Source organism: Rhinolophus sinicus, linkage group LG05, assembly GCF_036562045.2.
Source record: "Rhinolophus sinicus isolate RSC01 linkage group LG05, ASM3656204v1, whole genome shotgun sequence".
NCBI classification, from domain to species: Eukaryota; Metazoa; Chordata; class Mammalia; order Chiroptera; family Rhinolophidae; genus Rhinolophus; species Rhinolophus sinicus.
The window spans coordinates 118,661,097-118,685,762 of NC_133755.1; the positions used below are offsets into that span (position 1 = coordinate 118,661,097).

General features: G+C 35.9%; 1 protein-coding gene across 14 annotated transcripts in view; it reads left to right on the top strand.

Moving 5' to 3' along the window:
• DOP1A (DOP1 leucine zipper like protein A) overlaps positions 1 to 24,417 on the top strand; it is an 86,701-nt gene extending 62,284 nt beyond the window's left edge. For 8 of the 14 annotated variants that reach the window (XM_074333228.1, XM_074333239.1, XM_019729545.2 and 5 more), the window contains 18 exons: positions 69 to 251; positions 2,097 to 2,222; positions 5,264 to 5,398; positions 7,084 to 7,139; positions 8,306 to 8,410; positions 10,819 to 10,885; positions 11,034 to 11,178; positions 11,349 to 11,428; positions 12,301 to 12,410; positions 12,665 to 12,814; positions 12,949 to 13,010; positions 14,300 to 14,452; positions 15,520 to 15,656; positions 16,542 to 16,597; positions 17,581 to 17,745; positions 20,817 to 20,946; positions 22,018 to 22,077; positions 23,826 to 24,341. In XM_074333228.1, coding sequence (XP_074189329.1) covers positions 69 to 251; positions 2,097 to 2,222; positions 5,264 to 5,398; positions 7,084 to 7,139; positions 8,306 to 8,410; positions 10,819 to 10,885; positions 11,034 to 11,178; positions 11,349 to 11,428; positions 12,301 to 12,410; positions 12,665 to 12,814; positions 12,949 to 13,010; positions 14,300 to 14,452; positions 15,520 to 15,656; positions 16,542 to 16,597; positions 17,581 to 17,745; positions 20,817 to 20,946; positions 22,018 to 22,077; positions 23,826 to 24,131 — 2,226 coding nt within the window. In that variant the 3' untranslated portion in view covers positions 24,132 to 24,341. Of the gene's footprint in view, positions 1 to 68; positions 252 to 2,096; positions 2,223 to 5,263; positions 5,399 to 7,083; positions 7,140 to 8,305; positions 8,411 to 10,818; positions 10,886 to 11,033; positions 11,179 to 11,348; positions 11,429 to 12,300; positions 12,411 to 12,664; positions 12,815 to 12,948; positions 13,011 to 14,299; positions 14,453 to 15,519; positions 15,657 to 16,541; positions 16,598 to 17,580; positions 17,746 to 20,816; positions 20,947 to 22,017; positions 22,078 to 23,825 lie in introns of those variants that run through there. The other 6 variants (XM_074333235.1, XM_074333236.1, XM_074333240.1 and 3 more) reach the window with 4 other exon arrangements.
• The last annotated feature ends 249 nt before the right edge of the window (positions 24,418 to 24,666 follow it).

Sequence of the window (24,666 nt, forward strand, 5' to 3'; positions counted from 1 at the left end):
CTATAAAGTCTAATAAGTCCCCATCCGTAAACCTCAGTAAGTGATGTTTTTTACCCCGACTTGACTAGCTTTTGGTCAGTGTAGACCAAAAACACTTGTTGGAAGCCCGCAGTGGAATCCTCTCCATTCTTCATATGATCATGTCGTCTGTGACGCTGCTCTGGAGCGTGCTGCATCAGGCCGAGTCTTCGGAAAAGATGACTGTTGCCGCATCTGCATCTGTCACCACCATTAATCTTGGAGCCACAAAGGTTAGAGAATTCACATTTCATCTGGGGCTCAAGAGTCTGTTCAAGCACTTTGCCAAAGATTACGTTCAGGATTTGTGAATAATTTGAGTAGTATCTATGGCACTCTAATGGATTGAGTAATTATCAAATAATTTTTAACCATTTTATTGTGATATGACATATTACAAAATTCACCTAAAGTATATACAATATAATGATTTTTTAAAAATAAATATACACAGTAGTGTAACTATCACCACAATCTAATTTTCAAACATGTCTATCACCACAAAGAGTCCACATACCCATTTGCAATCGCTTCCTGTTCCCATCCCTAGCCCCTTAACTATTAATCTGTTTTTCTCTATATGTAGATTTGCTTTTTCTGAGCATTTCATGTAAATGAAATCATAACAGTATTTGGTCTTTTGTATCTAGCTTCTTTCATGTGACATAGTGTTTTTGAGGTTTGGTCATACATTTTACAACTTTGTTCCTTTTTTTAGGACTTTTTATGTTGACATTTTATACGCAAACCCTCCTGGAAGACAATTTAGCAATATATACAAAGAGGTTTAAAAGTTTCATAGTCTTTGTCATAGTAATGAATTCTAAGGTAATCAAAATTTTGCAAAGATATATTTATAAGATACATATTTATTATAGCCTTATTTAATGGCAAACAAAGAAATAGAGATCCTAACAGTAAATAAGAAAATGGTTAAATAAATTATTCTTTCAATGTTACATTATGTCGCCACTAATAATCATGGTTTTGAGAATTGTTAGTGGATGGGAAAATGCTTATTTAAAGTTTAGTGAAATAGTGATGTTACATAATGAACAAATTTTATATTTCCAATTATGTAAAATAAATTTCTCTGTTAAAAAAAGGAATAAAGTTCATGTGTTAATAGTGATTATCTCAGAATGATGAAAATTAATAGTTTTTTAAAAAGTTTTTCTTACACTCTCAAGTATTTTCCAAATTTTCTACTTTATATTTAGAAAAAAATTAAGTTTGAAAGTGTATTATGCTATGTCAGTTGTCAAATTGCCATCCTTCAATTACCTAGACCAGACTTCTTAGATTTGTGAAGTACGGGAATATATCTGGAATTGGGGGAAAGGGAAGGGTTAGAACCATTAGAAAATTGTGTCTAATTAATGGTATTTGGATTAAACTATGCTTTTTTTGTTCAATTTCACTTACAACCCCTCCTCTTCCCCTTTTCTAAAAGAATCTACAAAAATGTTAATTGAATTTCATATACAGTTGACCCTTGAACAATGTAGGGGTTGGGGGCACTGACTCCCTCCCCCATGCAGTTGATAATCCATATGTAACTTTTGACTTCCCCAAAACTTAAGTCATCCCTCAGTATTCATAGGGGATTGGTTCCAGGATCCCTGTGGATATCAAAATCCAAGGATGCTCAAGTCTTCTAAAAAAAATGATGTAGAATAATGCATACAATTAGTTCTCCACATCCATGGACTCCTAACCACAGATGGAAAACAGTATAGGTATTTATTGAAGAAAATCTGCATGTAAGTGGACCATCTAGGTTCAAAACCTCATTGTTCAAGGGTCAATTATGTTGTGTTTTTCTGTTTCATCACATTGATTAGACTCTTGCATTTTGCTGACTAGTTGTTATTTTATACATTGTTTGTTTTTCTTTTGGAATTATAACCATGGTTGCATCTCTTACCACAATTGAAATTTATTATTTAGGTAGTAAAGCATATAGGTACTATATGTTATTTCAATAAAAATTAAAAATACAGTTTAGTTATTAATGCTTTCATAATTTTTAGTTTACTTGTTTAGTTTACTAAAACAATTTGCTTACATTGTTTTAGAACTTGAGACAGCAGATCCTTGAATTATTGGGCCCCATTTCAATGAATCATGGTGTTCACTTTATGGCTGCCATTGCGTTTGTATGGAATGAAAGAAGACAGAACAAAACTACCAACAGGACCAAGGTATATATTTAGCCATTTGGTACTTTTTGCTTATTTATTTGGTAACTATTTGGTGAGTACAGTAAGTCCTCACTTAACATTGACAACATGTTCTTGGAAATGTGGCGAAACAACATATAATGAAACCAGTTTTACCGTAGGCTAATTGATAGAAACAATAGTTAAGTTTCTGCATCATCATGTCAACGTTATAATGAAACAATGTTAAATAAAACGATGTTACTTGAGGACCTGCTGTACATGCTAATTTTAGACTCACCATTAGTTGCAGTGGGGCTGGGATTAAGTGGGTAAGTAGAAAAGCAACAGTTTGTCTGCAGGTTTAAATAATGATTTATTGCCAAAATTTCTTAAGTATTAAAGGTATTTGATGTGAAAAAAAGAAATTAGTATGATATTAAAACTATATATAAATGGTGATATAATACAGTGTATTATTTAAATGCTAGTTATTCAGGGTACAAAACAAAGATTTGGCGAGTTTCATTACAACTCGTTTTTTCATTATAACCTGTTAGCTTAAACAATTTGTTTCTAAATATAATTCATATATTGGTTTTGACTGGTTTGTATGTGAAAATTTTATTGCTTTGGGACTTTGAAAGCTTAATAAAAGTGTTCCATATTAGAAGTAAACAGTGATTCATTAGAATATTAAGACTATTAAATTTACAGTCACATAAGACATGATTTATCTATCTAAAGGTTTATGATCTGTTATTTTTGTGCTGATTTCACATTACATATATGCTAAAGTAATAAAAATAAACATTCCACTTATATGACATTATTTTATATGTGAGGATTTAGTAGTAGATATTACATTGGACAGAACTGAAATACTGGACTACTTAAAAGTAGTCAAGGACATGTGATCTAACATGACCTTGAACACAGGCATTTTTCTCTGTTCTCTTCTCAAAAATAAAACAATTTTTAAAAAGCCCACAATGACAAAAAATTTGGAAAAAGTGACTGAATAAAAATAAGTGTCAACAGGGGTGGCTGGATGGCTCAGTAGGTTAGAGTGCAAGCTCTGAACAACACGGTTGCTGGTTCAATTCCCACATGGGCCAATGAGCTGCACCCTCCACAACTAGATTGAAAACAACGAGCTGCCACTGAGTTTCCATAGGGACTGCCGGATGGCTCAGTAGATTAGAATGCCAGCTCTCAACAACAAGGTTGCTGGTTCAATTCCCGAATGGGATGGTGGGCTGCGCCCCCTGCAACTAAAGATTGAAAACGGTGACTGAACTTGGAGCTGAGCTGTGCCCTCCACAACTAGATTGAAGGACAACAACTTGGAACTGATGGGCCCTGGAGAAACAAACACACTGTTCCCCATTTAAAAAAAAACAATAAAAGTGTCAACAAAATTTTGCAAGATGAAAAAAAATACACAATTGTAACTGACTTAGTACAGTAGAGAAAGCTGATCTCTAAGTGCCTGTGAGAGGGGAACTAATTCCTGCCATTAAACCACAGATGGTCCCTGGAAGTAGAGTATCAGGTACTTTTAAAGGCAAAGAACTGGATGGGGCTGAAAACTGGAGGATTGATTGAAAGTCTACATAAGGAGCAGTTAAACCCCTTCTAGAACCTTTTTCCGTAACCCAAGCAAGTACCCATTTATTCTACCCTAGTGCAGCAGGAGACTGGAGTCAAGTTTACTCTGTGAAGTTTGTTAAGAGAAGCTCTGGATTCAGGGGCACAAGGTTCATCTAGAAGTTATATATACTTCATGCTGAAAACAGGCACATTCAGGAAAAGTCTGCATACTGAAAAATGGGAATTAACCTCACCCTAGTGCGATGGTAGGAAGCTATCTATGTGTCCCTCAGGTAGGAATTGTGAAGATTCCTCTCTAGGAAAAAAGACCAAGAAAAAAGACGTAGCTACTGAAGTTTTGAGTCTTCTAACAAAAACCTAGGCTGCTATCTCTATGCAGGGAGACCCATCTATTCACTAGTTTAACCCATGTGCTTGACTTCCCATCACTTTTTAATTTTGTTTTGAAAGGCAATGATAACATAGTTGTTAAGAGCTCAGACTTTGAAACCAGATCCCTGGGGTTCAAATCCTAACTTCTCCACTCGCTAGCTATATGACTTCAGGGTAGAAATACTACTTCATGATGTTGTAAAAATCAGTTCATATACATATATACACACACATCTATATGTATATGAACTAATTATATGCTATATATGAGATATATATATATATATATATATATATATATATATATATATACACACACACACACACACACACACATATATATGGTATTTAGAGCAATGCTTGGCATTTAATAAGTACTCTGCAAATATTAGCTATATTATTATTCCTAATATTTAAATAATGAGTAGAGAGATGAGGATTACCAATCACATGAAGAAATCCTCTAATACTGTGTTTCCCCCAAAATAAGACCTAGCCAGACAATCGCTTTAATGCGTCTTTTGGAGCAAAAATTAATATAAGACCTGGACTTATTTTACTATAATACAAGACCGGCTCTTATATAATATAATACCGGGTTTTATATTAATTTTTGCTCCAGAAGATGCATTAGAGCTGATTGTCTGGGAATTAGAGCTAGGTCTTACTTTCGGGGAAACACAGTATGTTGGGAGGATAAGGAGAAAAGTGTAAGAGAACTAAATCGTTGCCTTCTAAGGTAAGAAGTCAGGAGGTAATATCTAAAATTGAAAAAAAAATCATGAAATGGGAAAAATATTATAGCAGTGTATATTGTTCAGAAATAATACAAAAGAACTAAGAATTGAGCATGTTTGCTTTAAGGCATGAAAAAGGATAGGGCATTGCAATTTTTTCTTATCAGGCTTATTGTCCTGTTTGATTTTTTGAAATGATGTACATGTATTATATTGATTAAAAAATAAATTTTACCTAAAATAGAAAGGACTTGTGAAGTCCTTTATATTGAGTCCATAAATATTCTCTTATTTCTGTGATTTCTCCTAAAAGAATCATTTACACACTTATATACATAAATACAATGATGTGCTATCCAGGTCATTCCTGCAGCCAGTGAAGAACAGCTTTTATTAGTAGAACTGGTTCGCTCAATCAGTGTCATGAGAGCAGAAACTGTTATACAGACTGTGAAAGAAGTTTTAAAGCAGCCACCATCCATTGTCAAGGACAAGGTAAGAAGAGCTTTCCTTTGCTTTTGTTTACAATTCTGTTTCAGAAATGATGCTGGTAGGTAAGATCTTTTTGTACAGTAATGTCCTTTTTCCTGCTCGTATAGTACATACTGCAGCGATGGGTGCTTGTGACCCTCACACTGCCATAATAAAAAGTGACTTGGCCGTGTGCCCATTCCTGTAGCCAGTGAACAGCAGTTAACTGCTCATCTGTCTCTTCTATGTATATCTGAGCCTTCGAGAACTGTGTAACCTAATTCTTAGGGGAGGTTTTTCTGGTCATTTAAAGGAAGAAAACAGAAGCGAGAGCCCAAGGTCTGCTTCCATCAGTTGTTGCCTTTCTCGCAGCTTCTTTGTTGCTTTCTCTTTAGAATGAAACTCTTAGTTCTGTGACTCCCCATGTTTTGCCTTAACCTTAGTTGTAGTCAGTGTCATTTCTTGAACATGTATAAGACTGTGCTTTGCAAGGGCTACAGAAAGTGAAGAACAGTCTCTGTACTCACAGTGCATTGTCCCTAATTAGGCAGATGTAAAAATCCACAAATAGTGTCATTATGGATTTAATCAACTTTTTCTGCTCTTTGTGCTAGCAATACTAACAGGTCATATTTTCTTAGAAAATATTTACCAACTTCAAACATTACACTTTAAGCCAAGCTAATATAGATCTAATTATATCCATAAAAGAATTATTACACATATCTGAAAATGTTGCATTCTTTTTTCCTTTTATCCTTTTTTCTTGACTTGCCAATGGGAAAAATGTGCTTGCATGTGTAAATAACCAGTGTCCTTAATAACTTTTTAATAATTTCCTTACTATTTTGAAATCATCTCTGGGGCACTTGTGATAGAATTTTAAATTTGCCTGTGAAAGCTCAATTCAGCATAATATTTTGAGCATCTACTTGTGCCAGAGATTGGGCTAAGTGTTCAGGATGTGAAAACAAGTAAGAGGGAATTACACACACACACACACACACACACACACACACACACACACATCCCTACCCACCCGTTACCCCTCTGCTCTCCATCTACTCAATTCTAAATAGATTAGACACTTGATTTTTGTTTTTGTGATAAAAGGAGAAACCATCAGGGGAGTAGTTGCTACTAAAAAGGAACAAATTGGTAAATATCAATGGTCATCAATATAATTTTCTTATCACCAACTTTTATGGAAGGGTGTTTTTATTGTATGTCATATTCAGTACCATCTTTAGTTAAAGACTACATTTTAGACTCTTAGGAGTTCTCACATTTAACTAACTACACTAATTTAACAGAAATGTGTGGTAAAATAGATTAAAGTTATGTTTTATATAAAAAAAATCTCAGCATAATTATGACAGCACCAACCAAGTATAAGCTGACTAAAATAAAGCTAGTTCTGATGTTTATAGAGAAAAAGGAACATTTAGAAGTAATGGCCAGAGTCAACTTTTGATGAGTAATTGGGGTAAGAATTGAGAATCTTTTGAGTCTTTCCATCCATTTTCAGCTTTTTAAATAGCTCTTACAGTTTTTTCTGTACTAAATGGAAGAGAGCTGCATGTTTTTTTATGACAAACTTGTGTTTGATTTTTTTTTTTAATTAAAAATTGGCAGAGTAGTAGTTGCCACAATGAAAAGGCAAAGGCAGCATTTTTCTTCACTATAAAATTGATTTCTTTTGTTTATAGAAACATCTTTCTTTGGAAGTCTGCATGCTTCAGTTTTTCTATGCTTATGTTCAAAGGTAAGATAACTGATGTGGATCTCTCTTTCCTGCCTAAGTAATGTGTAACGATTAGGAAATATAGGAGAAAAGCACCTGAATTATTTAAGAAGTTGCTGTTCTCCCTGCCCCCCCAAACTAAAATAATAAATGTTAGAAACAGAGAAACATTCTTTATGGATATTTTAATACAAGTCACTGGGTATCTTAATGACCCAGCCATGGAAATCTTACAGACATATGTGTATTTAAGATACACTGGATATTAAAACACTGCATTTTAAGAAAATCATTTATATATAAATGATAAGCTGAATGAATCCTATTGAAACCATGCCTATTGCCACTGAATGCATTTTTATTTTGATCTAGGTAAACATGTGATAACCTAATATGATTTTTTAAATGTTAGGAATGATGATATGAAAATATCTTTTTTGTTATAGCATTTCAGTTTGCATTTAGGTGACCCTTGAACAGAAGTTAGTTGATTTGAATAGATAAACTTCTTAATGGAGAACCTGAACCTTAGTCCTCCCTTAGAGGGTAATTCCATTTCAGTCACCAAACATAGCATCAGTTTGTGATCATCAGTTTATAAACTGACGTTTATAAAGTTAGGTTATGTAGTGTGTTTAAACTGGTTGTGACTTAGAGCAAGGACTGTCTAAAAGTCTGAGCTTAGACACCCAGAGGTGTTAGGGTTACGATTAGACTGAAACAAAGATAATCTTAATTTCTCTGGAGGTGAGAGACTGATGTGCAGGGTAGATTAACAGTCCCCCTTAGATGAGACAAACTCATAGGTGAAGAAAAAAGAGCTAATGTAAGAGAGAGGTGGAGAGGACAGGATAGGGAGTAGGTGACTATAACGTAAGTAATTAAACTGAGATTTATTACAGTTGTAGTTTACTTTTGAGAGTCCATGTGTTAAAAACTGGAGTTTCTATAGCAAAGTTTCTAGACTAATAAATCACACTGGGTATTTTAAATGTAGTTGATTTTCTTTTTATGTAATATTTGTAGAAAATATGAAGCTTTAGGAATTTTGTTCTCTCATAGTCTATAAAAATTTAGAGAATGTTTGAGAGAAACTAATGGGGACATTTGTTTAAAACTGTGGGAAAATATAAAGAAAATTGAAGTTTACTGTGGATATATATACATATATAAAATTTATCTTACAGAATTCCAGTGCCCAATTTAGTGGATAGCTGGGCCTCACTGTTGATACTCCTGAAAGACTCTATACAACTGAGTCTTCCAGCCCCAGGGCAGTTTCTTATACTTGGGTAAGCAATTTCACATAATATTATTTCAAATAAAAGAATAATGTTCATTGTCCTAATTGCTGTATAACAGATGTTTTGGGTGACCATATTCTCTACTTTCTCAGAATTCTCAAGGTATAAAACTAGATCTATAACATGCGGCCGGTATAAAAAGAAGGGGGTGGAGGGAGATGGGGAGGGAGCAATCTGTGTTTATACATATACAAATGTAAATGTGCTAATGTAAAACTGATATAACAGTAGTTATTTCGTGAAGAGAGAATGGGGCATTCGAAGTGGAGTGGTAAGTAGGAGAGCTGAAGGGGAACTTCATAGAGGAGAGTCATTTGACTTCAAGGCCCTGAACATAAGCAGGCTTGGAAAGGTCATTTTCTCTCGGTGTCTTGGAGTTTCCTGAGCTATGTTAATTGCATGTTATTTGGTAAATTCCAGTCACCCTTACTTAACTGCACCATGATTTCATGAACAGTGTCTGTTTTGGCTCCCAATTATTCTTGGTTCACAATAAATATTTGCTCAGTGAATAGAGGTGGTGGTAGCAGAAAGCCTCCTTTCTAGGAGGTGGTGGGAGACGGGAGGGGAAGGGCATACTGGGACAGGGTACCGTGTTTGGTTCAGAGAATAGGGTACAGGCAATGGAATGGTAGGTGGATGAAAAGGAAGATGAGAGATAGATGGAGAAGGATCTTGCATTTTAGTATAAGAAATGTGGTCTTGGGCAGGGGCTGGGAGTGATTGCAGGTTTTGAGGAGATAACATGACTGACAAGTTAGCAGAGGGGTGGACCAGGAGAGAAAAATGATAGACTAGGAGTTCTGTTTCAAGTGGGAGGCAGGGAGTGTTTGAGGTATTGATGATGGGATTGAAAGAACAGTACACAGAAGGAAAAGGGGTGAGCAAAAGAGATAGAAAAGGAAATATCAGACAGCACGAAGGAAACGAGGTATATTCAGTGTTGTAGAAGATTAGAGAAGGTAAGAGGGCATGAGTAACACCTTCAGAGAGATTAAGGCAGAGGAGCAATAATAAGAGGCTATATTTCATGATGATTTGGAGAGCATTCGTGATTTAGGAGAGAGGAGTGTGGCAAGGTAATAAGCATAGATGTTAACAGCAGAGGGGTAGAATGGGAGATAAGATCAAACATTCTCTGAAGATGTTTGATCATGAAAAGAAATAAAAATGATAAGGTAGCAAGAGGAAATGGAATTTGAAAGTCATCATTAATGGTAAGGAAAACCTGAGGATGCTGAGTTGTTCAGCAAAGACTGAAGTTGTACTCTGCCTGGGTGCACAGCCCAGCTTTTTAACTGAGCTGTGTGCCCCTGGGCGGGTTATTTAACCTCTCCATCTGTAGAATGGGCATGATACTAGGGCCTGTTTCATAAAGGTATTATGAGGATTAAATGAGTTAAATATTTGTTAAATTCTTAGAATAGTGTCTAGCCAATAATAATGTGTTGTGTAAGGGCAGAGTGATAGAAGATTCTAGACAGAAGGGGGCTCATTGATAGCACCAGATTCCAGAGACAGCAGGGAGGGGCTGGAGGACAGTGAAAGGCAGCAGGTGTGAGAGTGAGAAAGAAGAATGCATTTTCTCTAATATAAATACACAGACTTCCATCGTGTTAACCTTAGGAAACTAAGCAATTCTGGTTTAGCAGCCAATGGTCTGGAAAATTTTGAAGTGAAGAGGGAAGGTGAGGGTTCCTCAGTAAGGTGGCCTCAAGTTTTCTACCGTGTTTCCCCAAAAATAAGACCTAGCCGGACCATCAGCGCTAAGGCATCTTTTGGAACAAAAATTAATATAAGACCCAGTCTTATATTTTATTACATTACATAAGACCCGGTCTTAATAGTAAAATAAAACCGGGTCTTATATTAATTTTTGCTCCAAAAGACACATTAGAGCTGATGGTCCGGCTAGGTCTTATTTTGGGGGAAACAGGGTAGTACATGTGGGGATGTAGTCTTCTGACAGGAAGCAAAGAGGAGGTGGAAAAGTGGTGAGAGGAGTGGTGACAGCTTGAGGAAAGCTGATCCATAGATACCGGGGGTGCCAAAAAAATGTATACAAATTGACACTGGTCAGCGTTGCTCAAGCAGTAGTTCGCCGTAATCAGAAGTGTCTGGACGCTGATGGTAACCACTTTGAGCACCTCTTGTAATTGCAGAAGTCAAACGTGACTTGTATTCATCTTTTGTTATCAGTATATATTATTACAATTTTAATACAGTTTTCCTTAAAATGTGTATACATTTTTTTTGACAGTGTGTGTGTATGTATCCATTAAACACGTAAAATAAAAATTGAAGCCACAAAGCCACTTACTCACTGTGAGAAATTAGATTGAATCATTTTCTTTAGACTCATATTTCCGGTTTATTTTTCTCTTTGGCCCTTTTAGGGTTCTGAATGAATTTATTATGAAAAACCCTAGTTTGGAAAATAAAAAAGACCAAAGAGACCTTCAGGTAAGATATTCTGAATTGAGGACTGTTGCCACAACTGTTTTTCAGTGCCCTCAACACTAAAATGGGAAGGTCAAACAAGATTATCTGGGCAGTTTCGTGTGTGTTTGTATATGCACATGTACATAGCGGTTTTTCCTTGTTTCTTTAGGATGTGACTCATAAAATAGTGGATGCAATTGGTGCAATTGCTGGTTCTTCTTTAGAACAGACAACATGGCTGCGACGAAATCTTGAAGTTAAGCCTTCTCCTAAAATAATGGTGGATGGAACCAATCTGGAATCTGATGTTGAAGGTATTGATCTCAAACATTTAGATTTATATTTGTAGGCATGTATTCACTAAGAAATCACAGCAGCTAGTACTGTAAATACTATAAAATCATCCCCTTTCTCTGTTTAGCAGGTACCTTTTTTTAGTGGGAAAAGACCTAACTGTACTTTATCTGTCTTTTCTCTTATTTAGATATGTTATCACCTGCAATGGAAACCTCCAACATAACTCCTTCTGTATATAGTGTCCATGCACTGACATTACTTTCTGAGGTAAATATTATCAAGTTTTTTCACATGAACTTTCAAGTAAACAGTTTCACAATTAAATATTAGCAAGTAATTGTGTTTTTAATTTGAGAAACTATTTTGTACTTCTAGAAATCACTACATAGAATAAACAAAGTTTTGACTTTGTATTCAGATTATTTAGATTGTTAAATATCAGTGATGATAACTTTAAATATTGTTCACTTCCCCATGTAATATTTTTTAAAAGTGTACTGCTTATAAAAAAAAAAAAAAGTGCTTTTGTATCATAGGATCTTAAGGAGGAGTGGAAGTGGTATAATGATGCTTGCAATTATGAAGTATACCAAACATTTTTATATGCATCCTCTGACATGCGTTTTTTTGTACCCTGTTGTATAGTCTTGCAGGTCATTTTTGTTTCTCCTTTACAGATGTGGATACTGAGCCCTACAAAGATTAGAACATAAGTATGACTAAGGCCAAATAGCTGTTAATTGTCAGAACTGGGACTTGAGCAGCTCAGTTCACTTGGTTGGTTTTTTTTTCCCAAGCCCCCTTTTACCAAGTCAGGGAAAGAGAATACCGACTTCAAGTCTTTAATTCTCTGGGTATTCACTGTCACATTAGAAGGATCTTGACCTCTCTTTTTCTTAGACTTCCTTATCTCAGTTATAAATAGTAAAATTTGCCCATATTTATATCCTGTAGTTATAATGGACCAAAAAAGCAAATAGTGGTAGAAACTCTTCATATAAAAATGGCTTAGGGACATCTGATTTTAGATTTTTCTAATTTTAAGGTATTCTAGGTTTTCTTAAAGATGAAAACCATGTATAAATGCTGTCAATTTCAGCTCTTAGATTATATTCCATTTTATTTCTTATATTTTTTAGGTTTTGGCTCATCTTTTGGATATGGTTTTCTATAGTGATGAAAAAGAACGGGTTATTCCATTACTTGTAAATATTATGCATTATGTTGTGCCCTACCTCCGAAATCACAGGTACTGTTATTATTTAAGTAAATTTCTTAGTTAATTCATAGCCTGTTAAAAACAAATTGTATTCCTTTATTGTCATTATTTGAATGACAAAATAACATTATTTTTATCTTGATTTATGATAAAAAAAAACATGTCTCTTATGGTGCTTTTTTTGTTTCCTATCATTGTTTTAGGTAAGTGTGCACACTTACGAATAACTTAATGTGATGATTTAAATTATGCAAATAGGTTAAGGTAGTTATCCTTCCTCCTAGTGCACATAATGCTCCTAGTTATCGAGCCTGCGTCCAGCTGCTTAGCAGTCTCAGTGGGTATCAGTACACACGGAGAGCTTGGAAAAAAGAAGCCTTTGACCTCTTCATGGATCCCAGTTTCTTTCAGATGGATGCCTCTTGTGTTAATCAGTAAGTCATTGTCTTGCTTTTAGTCAACATAATCATCTCATAAAGTCTGTTGAAATCAACTACTATCCTGCAAAATAAAATACTGTTTTTTAACAATAACGACAATTACATATTATAACCTTTGTCTTTTTCAGTTGGAGAGCAATTATGGACAATCTGATGACACATGATAAGACAACGTTTAGAGACTTGATGAGTGAGTATTATGGGATGACAACCTAAGCAGTGTCTTTCCTGTATACCATCCAAGTCTTATTGTATACTTTGTTTTTTTCTAGTAACTGCTAAATTAATTCTTTGTCAAATTATACTTAGTACACTATAGGAATATAATGTTAGAACTTAAAGGGGACAACATAGAGCTAAATAACAAGTAAAACTATTTGGCCACATGTCTCTAAATTGTTTCCTCAGCACACAAAATAGGCACACAGTAAGTGCTCAGTAAGTAATTGTTGAAGGAATGAAAGACTGACAGGTGGGGAGGCAGGCAGTCTAAGCCAAACTACGGGGGAGTCTCTAAACCCTGGGGCTCTGTTTATCTCTTCTGAAGGAAGAAAGAGGAGTCAGAAGGTCAGAATCACTCTCCACCCCCACTCTACTTTATCTTCATTGGTTTTATATATTAGGGTCCCTTGTAGTTTTTAATCTGAAAATAAGGGTTTTTTTTTACTTTTTTTTTTTTTTAAGTTTGGAAGTTACTAAGCTAATAAACAGCAGTAAAGTTGGATGAGTCTGTATGATTCCATGTAAATTCTTTAACATAAGCTGCAGTGTCCCCATTTGGGAAAGAAAGGGGCAGCATATTCTTTCTTCTCTAATCTTCACAGGGTTGTTTTAAGATTCAGATTCATTCATTCAACAAATATTTATTAAAAAACAAAAATGGGCCAGGCTTTAGTCAAATAAATGAGATTATTTCAGGGAATAAGGAGTTGTGAAGGAAACAGGGCAATGTGATAGATTTCAGATAACTAAAGAGCTCATATTTGAGATGAAGCTTAAGAAGTCAACCATAAGAAGGCCTAGGGACAGAATATTTCAGACATAGGGAACAAAAATGATAAAGGTCTTGGGGTAGTGACTGGCTTGGTAAATTCAAGGAAAAACAAGCAAGACAGTGGCTGCAGAAGAGTGAGCAGGGGGTGAGTCACAAGACATAAGGAAGGAGAGCTGGGTAGGCAGGGCCAGAAATTATTTTTAAACCAATGAGAAGGATTTAGGCAGATGGCATAAAATATGAAAGGGTTTTATAAAATGGCATTCTTAGTGGTTGTATCTTCAGAAACCTACAGTTCTAAATTTCCCGTCTCCCCACATCACACCTACTACCCCTGGGCCTTCCGGCTTGTATGTGCTGGATCCGTTTGCCGGTCCTGCCCACAGTCCTCCGCTCTAGGTTCCTCTCACCTTTGGATGTCATGGGGGATCTAGCCTTTTGTAAAAACAAATAATCACAACCTCTGTCTTGCTTTCTTTTGTCAGCTCGCGTAGCTGTGGCTCAAAGCAGTTCACTTAATCTCTTTGCAAACCGTGATGTGGAGCTAGAACAGAGAGCCATGCTTCTCAAAAGATTAGCATTTGCTATTTTTAGCAGTGAAATTGACCAGTACCAGAAATATCTGCCAGATATACAAGGTAAATAGTGAAAAACTATTTTCTCTATCTTCCAATCTGCAGGGTTTTTTGATCCTTAGAAAATACTTTCTCTAACTGGTAAATTGGGGTGAAATGTACCAAGTGTAGGTAGATGGAGACTTGTACAATTAGAAATTTGTTCTGAAACAACAAAAAAATCATCACTAGCATGTAAAAGCAACCAAACACTGAGTTTGATCTCTTTTATTATTTGGTTCAAATTTCCTAGGAATTCATGTTTGAGGATGAGGTGTAAGACTGTTTTGCTGCAGGCATGTTAGCATTTTTTTTTTTTATTGTGGATAAAGGGGATCATATACCTTTAAGGAGAGGAGCAAAATATAGGCAGAGCCAGGAAATTTTGGCTAGAGTAACTTTTCAAGACCTATAGTCCGGGGCCAGGGAAGGGGTGTGTATCAGTTTTAATAAACCTTCATGAAGGATACCAGTGCACTCGTCATCAACCTGTGCTACCAGAGAGCTCCACACTGGGGAGGAAGTTACCCCGGGGCAGAACTGATCTCTGCTCAGGTCCTTGTACCCAGGAGCTGCCAGCCTCAGCAGCCATCAGGTGGCTGGGTTGGGAATGCCAGTTGACCTCTCTAGTGAGATTATGCCTCTCTAAAAAATAAGTGGCTCCTTCTTTCCTGACCCCTTGTATCTAATGTCAGATACACAGCATGCACACTGTTTGTGCTGTGATTTGTAAAGTTGACTATGTCAGTGCTGCTCAGTGTGGTCCATGGCCCAGTACCGTCTGTTAATCCCATTCATGATAAGTGCAGACATTTAGAGGAAGCATTTTAAATATTTTAACAATCTGACAGCATCTGTTGAATCTAATAATATAAAATGGCATTTATATTTTATATCTTTTTCTTTGATTTTTCAAAAATTCATTTTATATTTTACAAAAGTATCGATCTGCAACAGATTGGAAACATTTTTAAAAGTTGGTTCTTCACCACAGAAAGTTTGAGAAGTACTAGACTAGATTATATAGAAAGGTTTTACATTAAAATGATTCTAATTATTTAGGTATTGAAAATATACTGCATTTCTTTCAGAGAGATTGGTTGAGAGTCTCCGTTTGCCCCAGGTGCCAACTCTTCACTCTCAAGTGTTCCTGTTTTTCAGAGTGTTACTTTTAAGAATGTCTCCACAACATCTTACCTCACTCTGGCCTACCATGATTACAGAACTTGTGAGTTAATTTTAATTCAGTCAAGTTATAAATAAATGACAACACAAGGTGATTAGTGTCAACATGCTTACTGGATAAAAACTAATCTTGAAAGAGAACTGAACTCTTGTTAAGCCTTTTCCTGACAAGTTTTACAGTTGAAAATAGTAAAACAAGTCAGATTTCACCTCCATACAAGTTAAACTTCCAAATATGCAACATTACTAATATTAGCTCATTGTGAATCATTACTTGTCTACTCTAAATTCATTCAGTCTCCGCCACACCATACTTTTAACTGTCATGGCTGCCAGGCCTGGCTCCCCCCACAGCAGTACCTCTGGAGTGATGAGAGATGGCAGAGTGTATTTAAATGGACTGACGTGAAGCATGTACCTACTCACTCTCCAGGTGCAGCTCTTATCGTAGTTAAGCTTGCTTCAGACTTTCACAAAGATTTTGTAAACTCCCAAACAATAAAACCTTTCCAAGTCCCACTACACTGATCTAGTCCCCTCCCCAAACCATACCGCCACCCTCATCTGAATGATTGTGGTGTTGCAGAAAGGGAGATGAATAATGAAAGGAAAAAGCACCTACAAATCTGAAAACCCAGCATTTATAATCTCCCCACAAAGAAATTGGCTTTAATAGTTTTCCTTTTTTAATAACTCTATCTCTGTTCCATAGGCACCCAAAACAAAAGCATGCCTTCATCTCACCTCTGCCAAATGATTAGCAAGGCTCTGTGCTACATTTGTAGTTTTATTTTCAGAAACTCAGTATAAAGGTCCTGAAGTTGTATCCTAAAATCAGTTTTTAGATTAATGAAAATGTAGCATAATTTGAAAGAAAGATCAAATATCTAATTCGAAAAAACATTTAACGTTTTTTCATGGTCTTCAGGTACAGGTATTTTTACTGATGGAGCAGGAACTCACTGCAGATGAAGATATTTCACGGTAATATGTAATTTATTTCGGTATATTCTTCTCAATGTTTAGTATCTTAAAATCATCCAGAATGTTACTTTACAGATACTGTTGTACTTGAATACTTTATGTATTTAGTCTATTAGTATATAACTGATCATATCTGGATATATGTTACTTATATTTATCCCTTAAGCATTTTAGACTAAACGGGGTATGTCACTCAGCAGCTTCAAGTCCAGTGTAAGAGACATAAATACATGATGGGTGCTGACAGCTGATGTGCAGGATGCTGCGAGGCCAACAGCAGTGACCCCCTCCTAGGATTAAACTGTCAGCACTCATGGCCTCTACACACAAATTTTATTTAAAGCAATACAGTATTGTTTCAGCTACCTTGGCCATTTTGGTTTTGGTAGGTCAGACTGACCCTGAAACATGCAGCTAAACCTATTATGGAAGGTAACCTATAACTAAGATATCCATATATCCAGATCTTCCAGAATGATTTCAGTTTAATGTACTATAATTGTATCCTATTTAGTAGAGGCAGTATTATGACTGATTTTATTTATATAGGAAGTTTTGTACAAATAAGTTTATAAATTGAAAAGTTCCTTTAAGACCCTATGTCTTGAATATAATTATTTTGCGTGCTAGATTTATAAAAGAGAGTCCCCCATATTAATTAATAACTTTTTATTATAGAAAGTTCCCTGCTCCCCCATCTTTGCAGGACACTGAATAGTAGAGAGGTCTTTTGATTTTACAGCTTGGATTTTTCTATTTCTTAAGTGTAACACAAGTTATTTTGTACTATTCTTATGTTCCTAAGATTTAAAGAACAAAAGATAATTTTTTGAGAACAGCAAAATTTAGTCATAACATTGTAGTAATTAGTGATATGCTTTTCAAAATGATTATGAAAAGTATTGGTTGGCACTTTGAGATTTTCCAGGAATTACCTGTTAGTAAACAGGTACAGCTGCTACAGCACTGTCTTCTTCTTACAGGACTTCAGGCCCCTCTGTGGCTGGTCTGGAGACAACCTACACAGGAGGTAATGGCTTTTCTACTTCCTATAACAGCCAGCGGTGGTTAAACCTCTATCTCTCTGCTTGCAAATTTTTGGATTTGGCACTGGCATTGCCCTCCGAAAATCTTCCTCAGTTTCAGATGTAAGTAAAAGCAAGGATACTAAATGGATGTTTTTGAAAATGTGTTTGCTTTGGTCAGTGGTATCTTAGACTAAGTTAAAAGTTTTTTTGTGTAATTTCAAATATTCATAAGTTTTCTTAAAATGTAATTCTTTTGGCAGGGGTGAGGGAAACAACAAGTTATTGGAAATAAGGAGTTGCTGTGGATATATTAAAATTACAGACCATTCAGTCAGCAAACTAAGTACTCACCAGATGTGAGGCACTGGGGTACGACTCAGCCGCTTCAAGTCCAGTTTAAGAGACATAGTTAAACACATGATGGGTGCCGACAGCTGATGTGCAGGATGCTGTGAGGCCACATAGCGGTGACCCTCTCCTAGCTTTGAGGCTCAGAGCTGGCCATGAGGGCAGTTTTATACTGAAGTGGTGAAGACAGAGGGTTGGGAGAGGTGCATATGTGAAGACTTAGAGGTTGGACTTGGTACATTCTAACCTAAGGGCAGTGGGAAGCCACCGAATGAATCATTTTAAGGAATGAAGTGCTGTTCTCAGGCGTGAAGTTTAGAAAGTTCACTTTGGCTGTATAGTTCGAAGAAAGGACTGGAGATGGGCAAGACTGGAATCAAGGCTGTTTTATTTCAGATAACAGTAAACTGAACTAGAGATGGCAGAGGGAAATGGAATGAAAATTAATATAAGTAAATTCTCACAATGCCTTGTGTGTCAGTGATCAAAAATAGTTTTTCGTATTTAAAATTTTTAAATAATAGACAAACTGTATGATTGTTTTATCAAAATAGCTATAATTTGATAATTCATCCACATGATCAAATATGTATGTTTATATTTTATATTATTATTCTGGAATAGACTATTAATAGGATAAAGAATAACATTATCAGAATCTTTAGTTAAACATGTTTAAATCTCCAAAAATTACTATTTCACAAGCTTACTTTTCATTAAATTTAAATTCATTAAATCATTTTTAGATTAATTCCATTTCCTTATTCATTCATTGCATTAGAAAACTATACACATCAATTTCTTGATGAATTTGTGTTTGGGCATCTGTTAAACTGATGTTACTCCTGAAGAAATTCAGAAAAGGAAACTAAGCAGAGTTGTAGGAAAGTGGCCAAAATTAACTAGAGTGCTTATCTTCACAAAGATGATAGAAACGCTCCTTTTCAGTGCTTGAGGAGGAAGAACATGAAGTGGCAGGAGTATGCTTGCTCATGATACTGATTTAGCTTCCATGAGAACCAAAGTGGCTTTATCCCCTTTACTAGTCAAGATATAGTTACTTGAAAGGGATGAAATGTGCTGTAATAGAATTAAAAAACTAATAGTTTTTTAAAAACTACTGTCCTATAAATATAAAGTAGCAGATAACATAGGGAATTTAATAATCTTGAAAGAGTAGTATTTTTCTAAGCATAGGTATTTCAGAAGTTCAAAATATTTGATAATTTAACTACATACAAATGTAAGTCTGTATGACAAAAAATACCATGTTTAAAAGGCAGCAATGAGTTGGGAAGAGATATTTGCAGTGTATGAGTATATGACAAAAGTCTAACTTGCTTAGTATGTAAAAATTGATAACCTGATAGAAAAACGGGCCAATTCATAGCAAAGGAATGGCTTCTCAACACAGGAAACGGTGCTCAGACCTACTCATGAGAGAAATTCCCATTAAAATTCTAAATAGCCATCAGAATGGTAAATATGTGCAAGTGTATTTCCTTCTACCCTTAACAGCACCACTCTTCTTATTGGAAGTGTATATGGATATCATCCAGTTGTTCTCCAGAATTATATTTACCAAAATTCAAAATACAGAGGGTGCCAAAAAAATGTATACACATTTTAAGGAAAACTCTATTGAAATTGTAATACTCAATATATACCGATAACAAAAGATGAATACAAGTCACGTTTGACTTCTGCAATTACAAGAGGTGCTCAGAGTGGTTACCATCAGCGTCCAGACACTTCTAATTACGGTGAACTGTTTGAGCAGCATTGACCAAAGTGTCCACTTGTATAAATTTTTTTGGTACCCCCAGTATACATTCTCTTTGAGCCAGTAATGGTTACATCCAAGAATTTATCCAACCACTGCATTCCCAGATGTGCACAAAAATCATCATTATATAGGCATATCCATTATGGCACTATTTGTAGTACCAAGAAATTGGACATTCTAGGAAACTGATTATGTCAGTACTTTCCAACACTGGAGTACTACGTAGCTGTTGAAAAGGATGGAGTTTTATATGATATGTAATTAAATCAAAACAAGTAGCAATTAGGGGCGGCCGGTTAGCTCAGTTGGTTAGAGTGTAGTGCTCTTAACAGTCAGGTTCGATCCCCACATGAGCCACTGAGCTGTGCCCTCCACAACTAGATTGAAACATCTACTTGACGTGGAGCTGATGGGTCCTGGAAAAACACACTTAAAAATAAATAAAAGTTAAAAAAAAAGTAGCAATCAGGTTTTGTTTTAAAGAGGGTTGTGCGTGCTATTTTATGCATAAACCAGGACAGATACTTAAGACTAGTGTATTGATCGATCCTATGGAGGGAGGGAGACTCCCTTTCTTTGGTATGCCCTTGTATACTGTTTGAGTTTTCTCCATAGTCAGATATTAATTTTAAAGACCAAAATTAAAAATACAAAAGGAGGTATGAAAGAGGTACTACTTAAATTTTTATTTGTTTTATGCCCCCTTACTGTGTAGGTAGGGAACATTTGGCCAAGTATATGGTGATTCTGTCTGTTGGAGATGGAAACATTTGAGTACTTGCTTTGTGCTCATGAAAAAAATGATGAGCATCTTACAAGTTTACATATTCATTATTACAATCCTATGAAGTAGTTAATAGTATCTTTATTTACTGATAAAGAAAAGGCTCCAGTTAAGAAACATGCCCAAGGTAAAAAAGGGCTACAAGCGGCACAGCTGACATCTGAATCCCTGTAAGTGGCAGGGATTTGATCTTTCCACTCTATTTATGTGGCCTGTTGTTAAATGGCTGCAAAACCTTACTAATGTTGACGGATATTATTCTTCTAAACCTAGGTACCGATGGGCCTTTATTCCAGAAGCCTCAGATGACTCTGGTTTGGAAGTCAGAAGACAGGGCATACATCAACGAGAATTTAAGCCTTACGTAGTACGACTAGCAAAACTTCTTCGAAAAAGGGCAAAGGTATTGCATTCTTTTTCCTTTTTAAGTGTAAGAAGATAAAATTTGTAAAATATATATATTATGTCTTATGTACTTTGTATCTTTCAGTATGCATCAGGCTAGAGATCTTTGCCCAAGAAAATAGTTCAGTTGGCCCTTGAACAGCATGAGGGTTAAGGGCACTGACCCTCCAACCCCCCCCCGCCCCCCCGCGCAGTTGGAAATCCGTATATAATTTTTGACTCCCAAAAACTGAATAGCCTACTGATGACTAACATATTCGATTAACACATATTTTGCATGTTATGTGTATTATTCTCAAAGTAAGCTAGCGAAAAGAAAATCGTAAGTAATATTTACAATATTTATTTGGAAAAAAAAAATCTGTCTATAAGTAGACCCGCACAAACCTGTTGTTCAAGGGTTTGTAATGAATTTGGCATGCTCATCAATGGGGCTTTGTTACAAATCTTTTGTTTTGCATTTAAAAACTTTCAAAAATAAATTGTACAATTTGGGGATAACCTGGGTTGTCCTTTGAGTCCTAGTTTTCAGTATGTGCTTTGAGTGCTCAGAAATTTTCCATTCTTCTGGGATCCCCTATTCAGGCAGCAAACCACATTCCACAAACTATAGAAAATGGAATAGAGGTGAGTGATTAAAAAGGAGCTTGTACATGAAGGATATGAGGAACTTAATTTATTTCTTTAAGGACTAAGTAAAAGGATAGAGACGAAGATGAAAGTTGAGTCCAGAGTTTAGGGTAGTACTTGGGTACTTTCACTTTAATACCACAGGGTTTAAGAAAATAATCATGACAACAAATCCAGAAACAAGGTGATTATATATGACCCCAGGCACATGTACTTTCTGTCCTTCCTTCATCTCATTACTAATGAGCATTTTTATAAGACTCCTCTCTTGTCTAAGTGATAAACATGACAGTCTTTTACCCAAAACTTGTCCCACAGAATAAGAAAACAGTTTTGACTGGAAAGCATTTCCCCATCCAAACACTTTAAACAAGGTCTTCATGGCCAAGCATACTCTGCGTGGAACAAAGGCTGTGAGTTCTCCTCTTTCCTTCCACAGGACAAGGAGGAGGACTTTAAGACAGTGATTTTGGAGGGATTGGAGATGGCCAAGCATCAGGTGAGGGTGGCTTTTTGATGCTTGTGATATGGCAGCAAAAGTTGCCACATTTCGACTAAATATTGAGGCACAAACCCAGGTCTGAATTTCAACAAGTACAAGAGAGGTAAAGAGAAAGGAAGTCTTTCTTCAAGCGTAGACTGGTGAAATGAAAGGAGAAATTGTTTGTATGGAAACATGTTTAACTTTTTAATTTTATTTACTGTGGAGGGAGGTGGTATAGTTCTAATTAAGAGCAGAACAGTAAAACAAGTCACTTTTCTTGGTCAAGAGCTTAGTAAAAGTCCCTCTCTTAAAGGTACATCTGGACAGGAATATAAACAGGTTAACCTAGTTCTCTTACATTGGAAAACAGCTATGTAGAGGGTTCAAATATATTGTTCATTTTACTTCAGCATAATGTTGTATACCCTTTAATTACTACTGAATTGCAGTTTGATTTAGGGAACTAAAAGTGGTATGGTCAGCCAATGAATGGCAGTAATGTGAAAGTCTGTCCCAGGACTGTCATTAAAGCCAGTGTTCTAGTTAAGAGAAAGGAAGATGGTTTTCTAAATCCTATCGTTTAGATTGGAGGTTAAATAACTGCTAAGAAATTAAGTGATGTCAGGTTTTTTGGCCATAAAGAACTGGATGATCTTATTTACTCCTGGCTTCTTAAATCTATTTTCCTTTCTTAGGATTTTATTTTTAAATAAGCAAACAAATCTATGACCACACACAAGAAAATAAACTGGATTTTGCATCTCTTTTCACTACTAGGAAACTAGTGATATTAAAACATTAGGTAAACGATGAGTTTCTCAACATTTGATCTTAGAAGCCAAACTCTATTTGTTAACCAATAGGACAGATTCTGCTTCTTACGTTCCACTTCATTTCTTTTTCTATCCAGTTTATTGTTTGCTTTCATTATCTCTATTGTGTTTTCACATCTAGGATTCTGCCCAAGTTCAAACATCTTCAGTTCTTATAACTTTCTAGATAGAATAATGTCTACAACTGTGTGTAATTTAGTTGGCTTCTCAAACTAGACGCAAATTATTTTACTTGTTTGTATTTAGTTGATAGAATTTTCACATACATTCTCATTTGACTTTTCGGCTGCAAGATAGATTGTATTTCCCCATTTTATAAGTGAGGAACCTTTCTCTGTCTTGCCCAAGGATGCTCCACAGTAAGTAAATGGCAGAGCCAGGAACTAACCCAGTTATTTTCACTCCAAGGTCAGCTTTCCTCCCCACGTTGTTTAGCGCAACAAAGAAATATTCTCCTGAGTGTTGGGCCCTGCTACCATCCTGTGGCAATTTTAAACCATTTGGCTAAAATACAGTTAATATATAAGATCCTTTGTCCCTTCCTAGCTTTCTTGTATAGCTGTTTTGTGACCTAGTCCTTGGTTAGATAGTGGGAGTCCAGAAATCTGGGAGCTTTTTGAGTATATGCAAAGCACACCATACATAACTTTTTAATATTTGACTCTCCCTATCCAAAAGCAATTCTAGTTAACAGCTTCCTTGTGCATTCTAGTTAGAAAATGTTACTACGGTGTTAGACTCCTCTATACAGACTTAGTAATTGGCACTAAATGGCGTCAGTTAAAAGCAAGAATTTTATCAAGTCTGGAATGAAGACCTAATGTCATTATTTGTATTTGTTTAACTGTGTTTGCTTTTGTTTATACCCCTTGGATTATTCTCGTGTACTACATCATCTGTTATTAACAATTCCCATTTTGCTTTCTGCAGAAAAACCCAGAGGAAGACAACTCAGGGAGGACGCTGGGCTGGGAGCCGGGGCACTTGCTGCTGAGCGCCTGCACCGTGCGCAGCCTTGAGCAGCTCCTGCCGTTCTTCCATGTGCTCAGCCAAGTCTTCAACAGCAAGGTCACCAGCCGCTGTGCAGGACACTCAGGGAGCCCCATCCTCTACTCCAACACCTTCCCTAATAAGGACATGAAACTGGAAAACAACAAGCCATTTTCCAGCAAAGCCAGGCAAAAAATAGAAGAGATGGTAGAAAAAGATTTTCTGGAAGGAGTGATAAAAACTTGAGCACCACAAGGTCCCATTTAGTTTAAATGTAAATGTAATTATTTAAAACAAACATTGCTCTGAGTTGTATAATTGTTTTGTATGTAACAAAACACATTTCAGGTTGTATTTAATTTAAATATTTGTAAATATTTTTTAAAAGAGCATATGTCTGAATGTGGCCTGAATTACGTTTAAATATTGTTGACTCATTGATTATGGTGCCTGAGAGAGAGAGAGAGATTCCATTGTTCTATTGTCCTGAGTTGTCTAAACCTCCAAAATACACACTGCACACTTTTTTCTATTGGTTTCGGGCTTGATTTACTTCATATTGGTTGGGAAGGTTTTTCTTTCTGTTATTGATTACATTCTAGTGTCAGAATGGTGTCACTTCTATCAGAAGCTTGGTAATGTGTTGTAATTAATTTTCTCCTACATACCTTTACTGAAAGGAGTAAGGAATAATTGAAGCCTGGGCCACGCATCCTTTTAAGTTTGGCACGAGCATCTCAAGCTCAGTACAGAGGTGTACAGCCTCCATATTCACACCTCT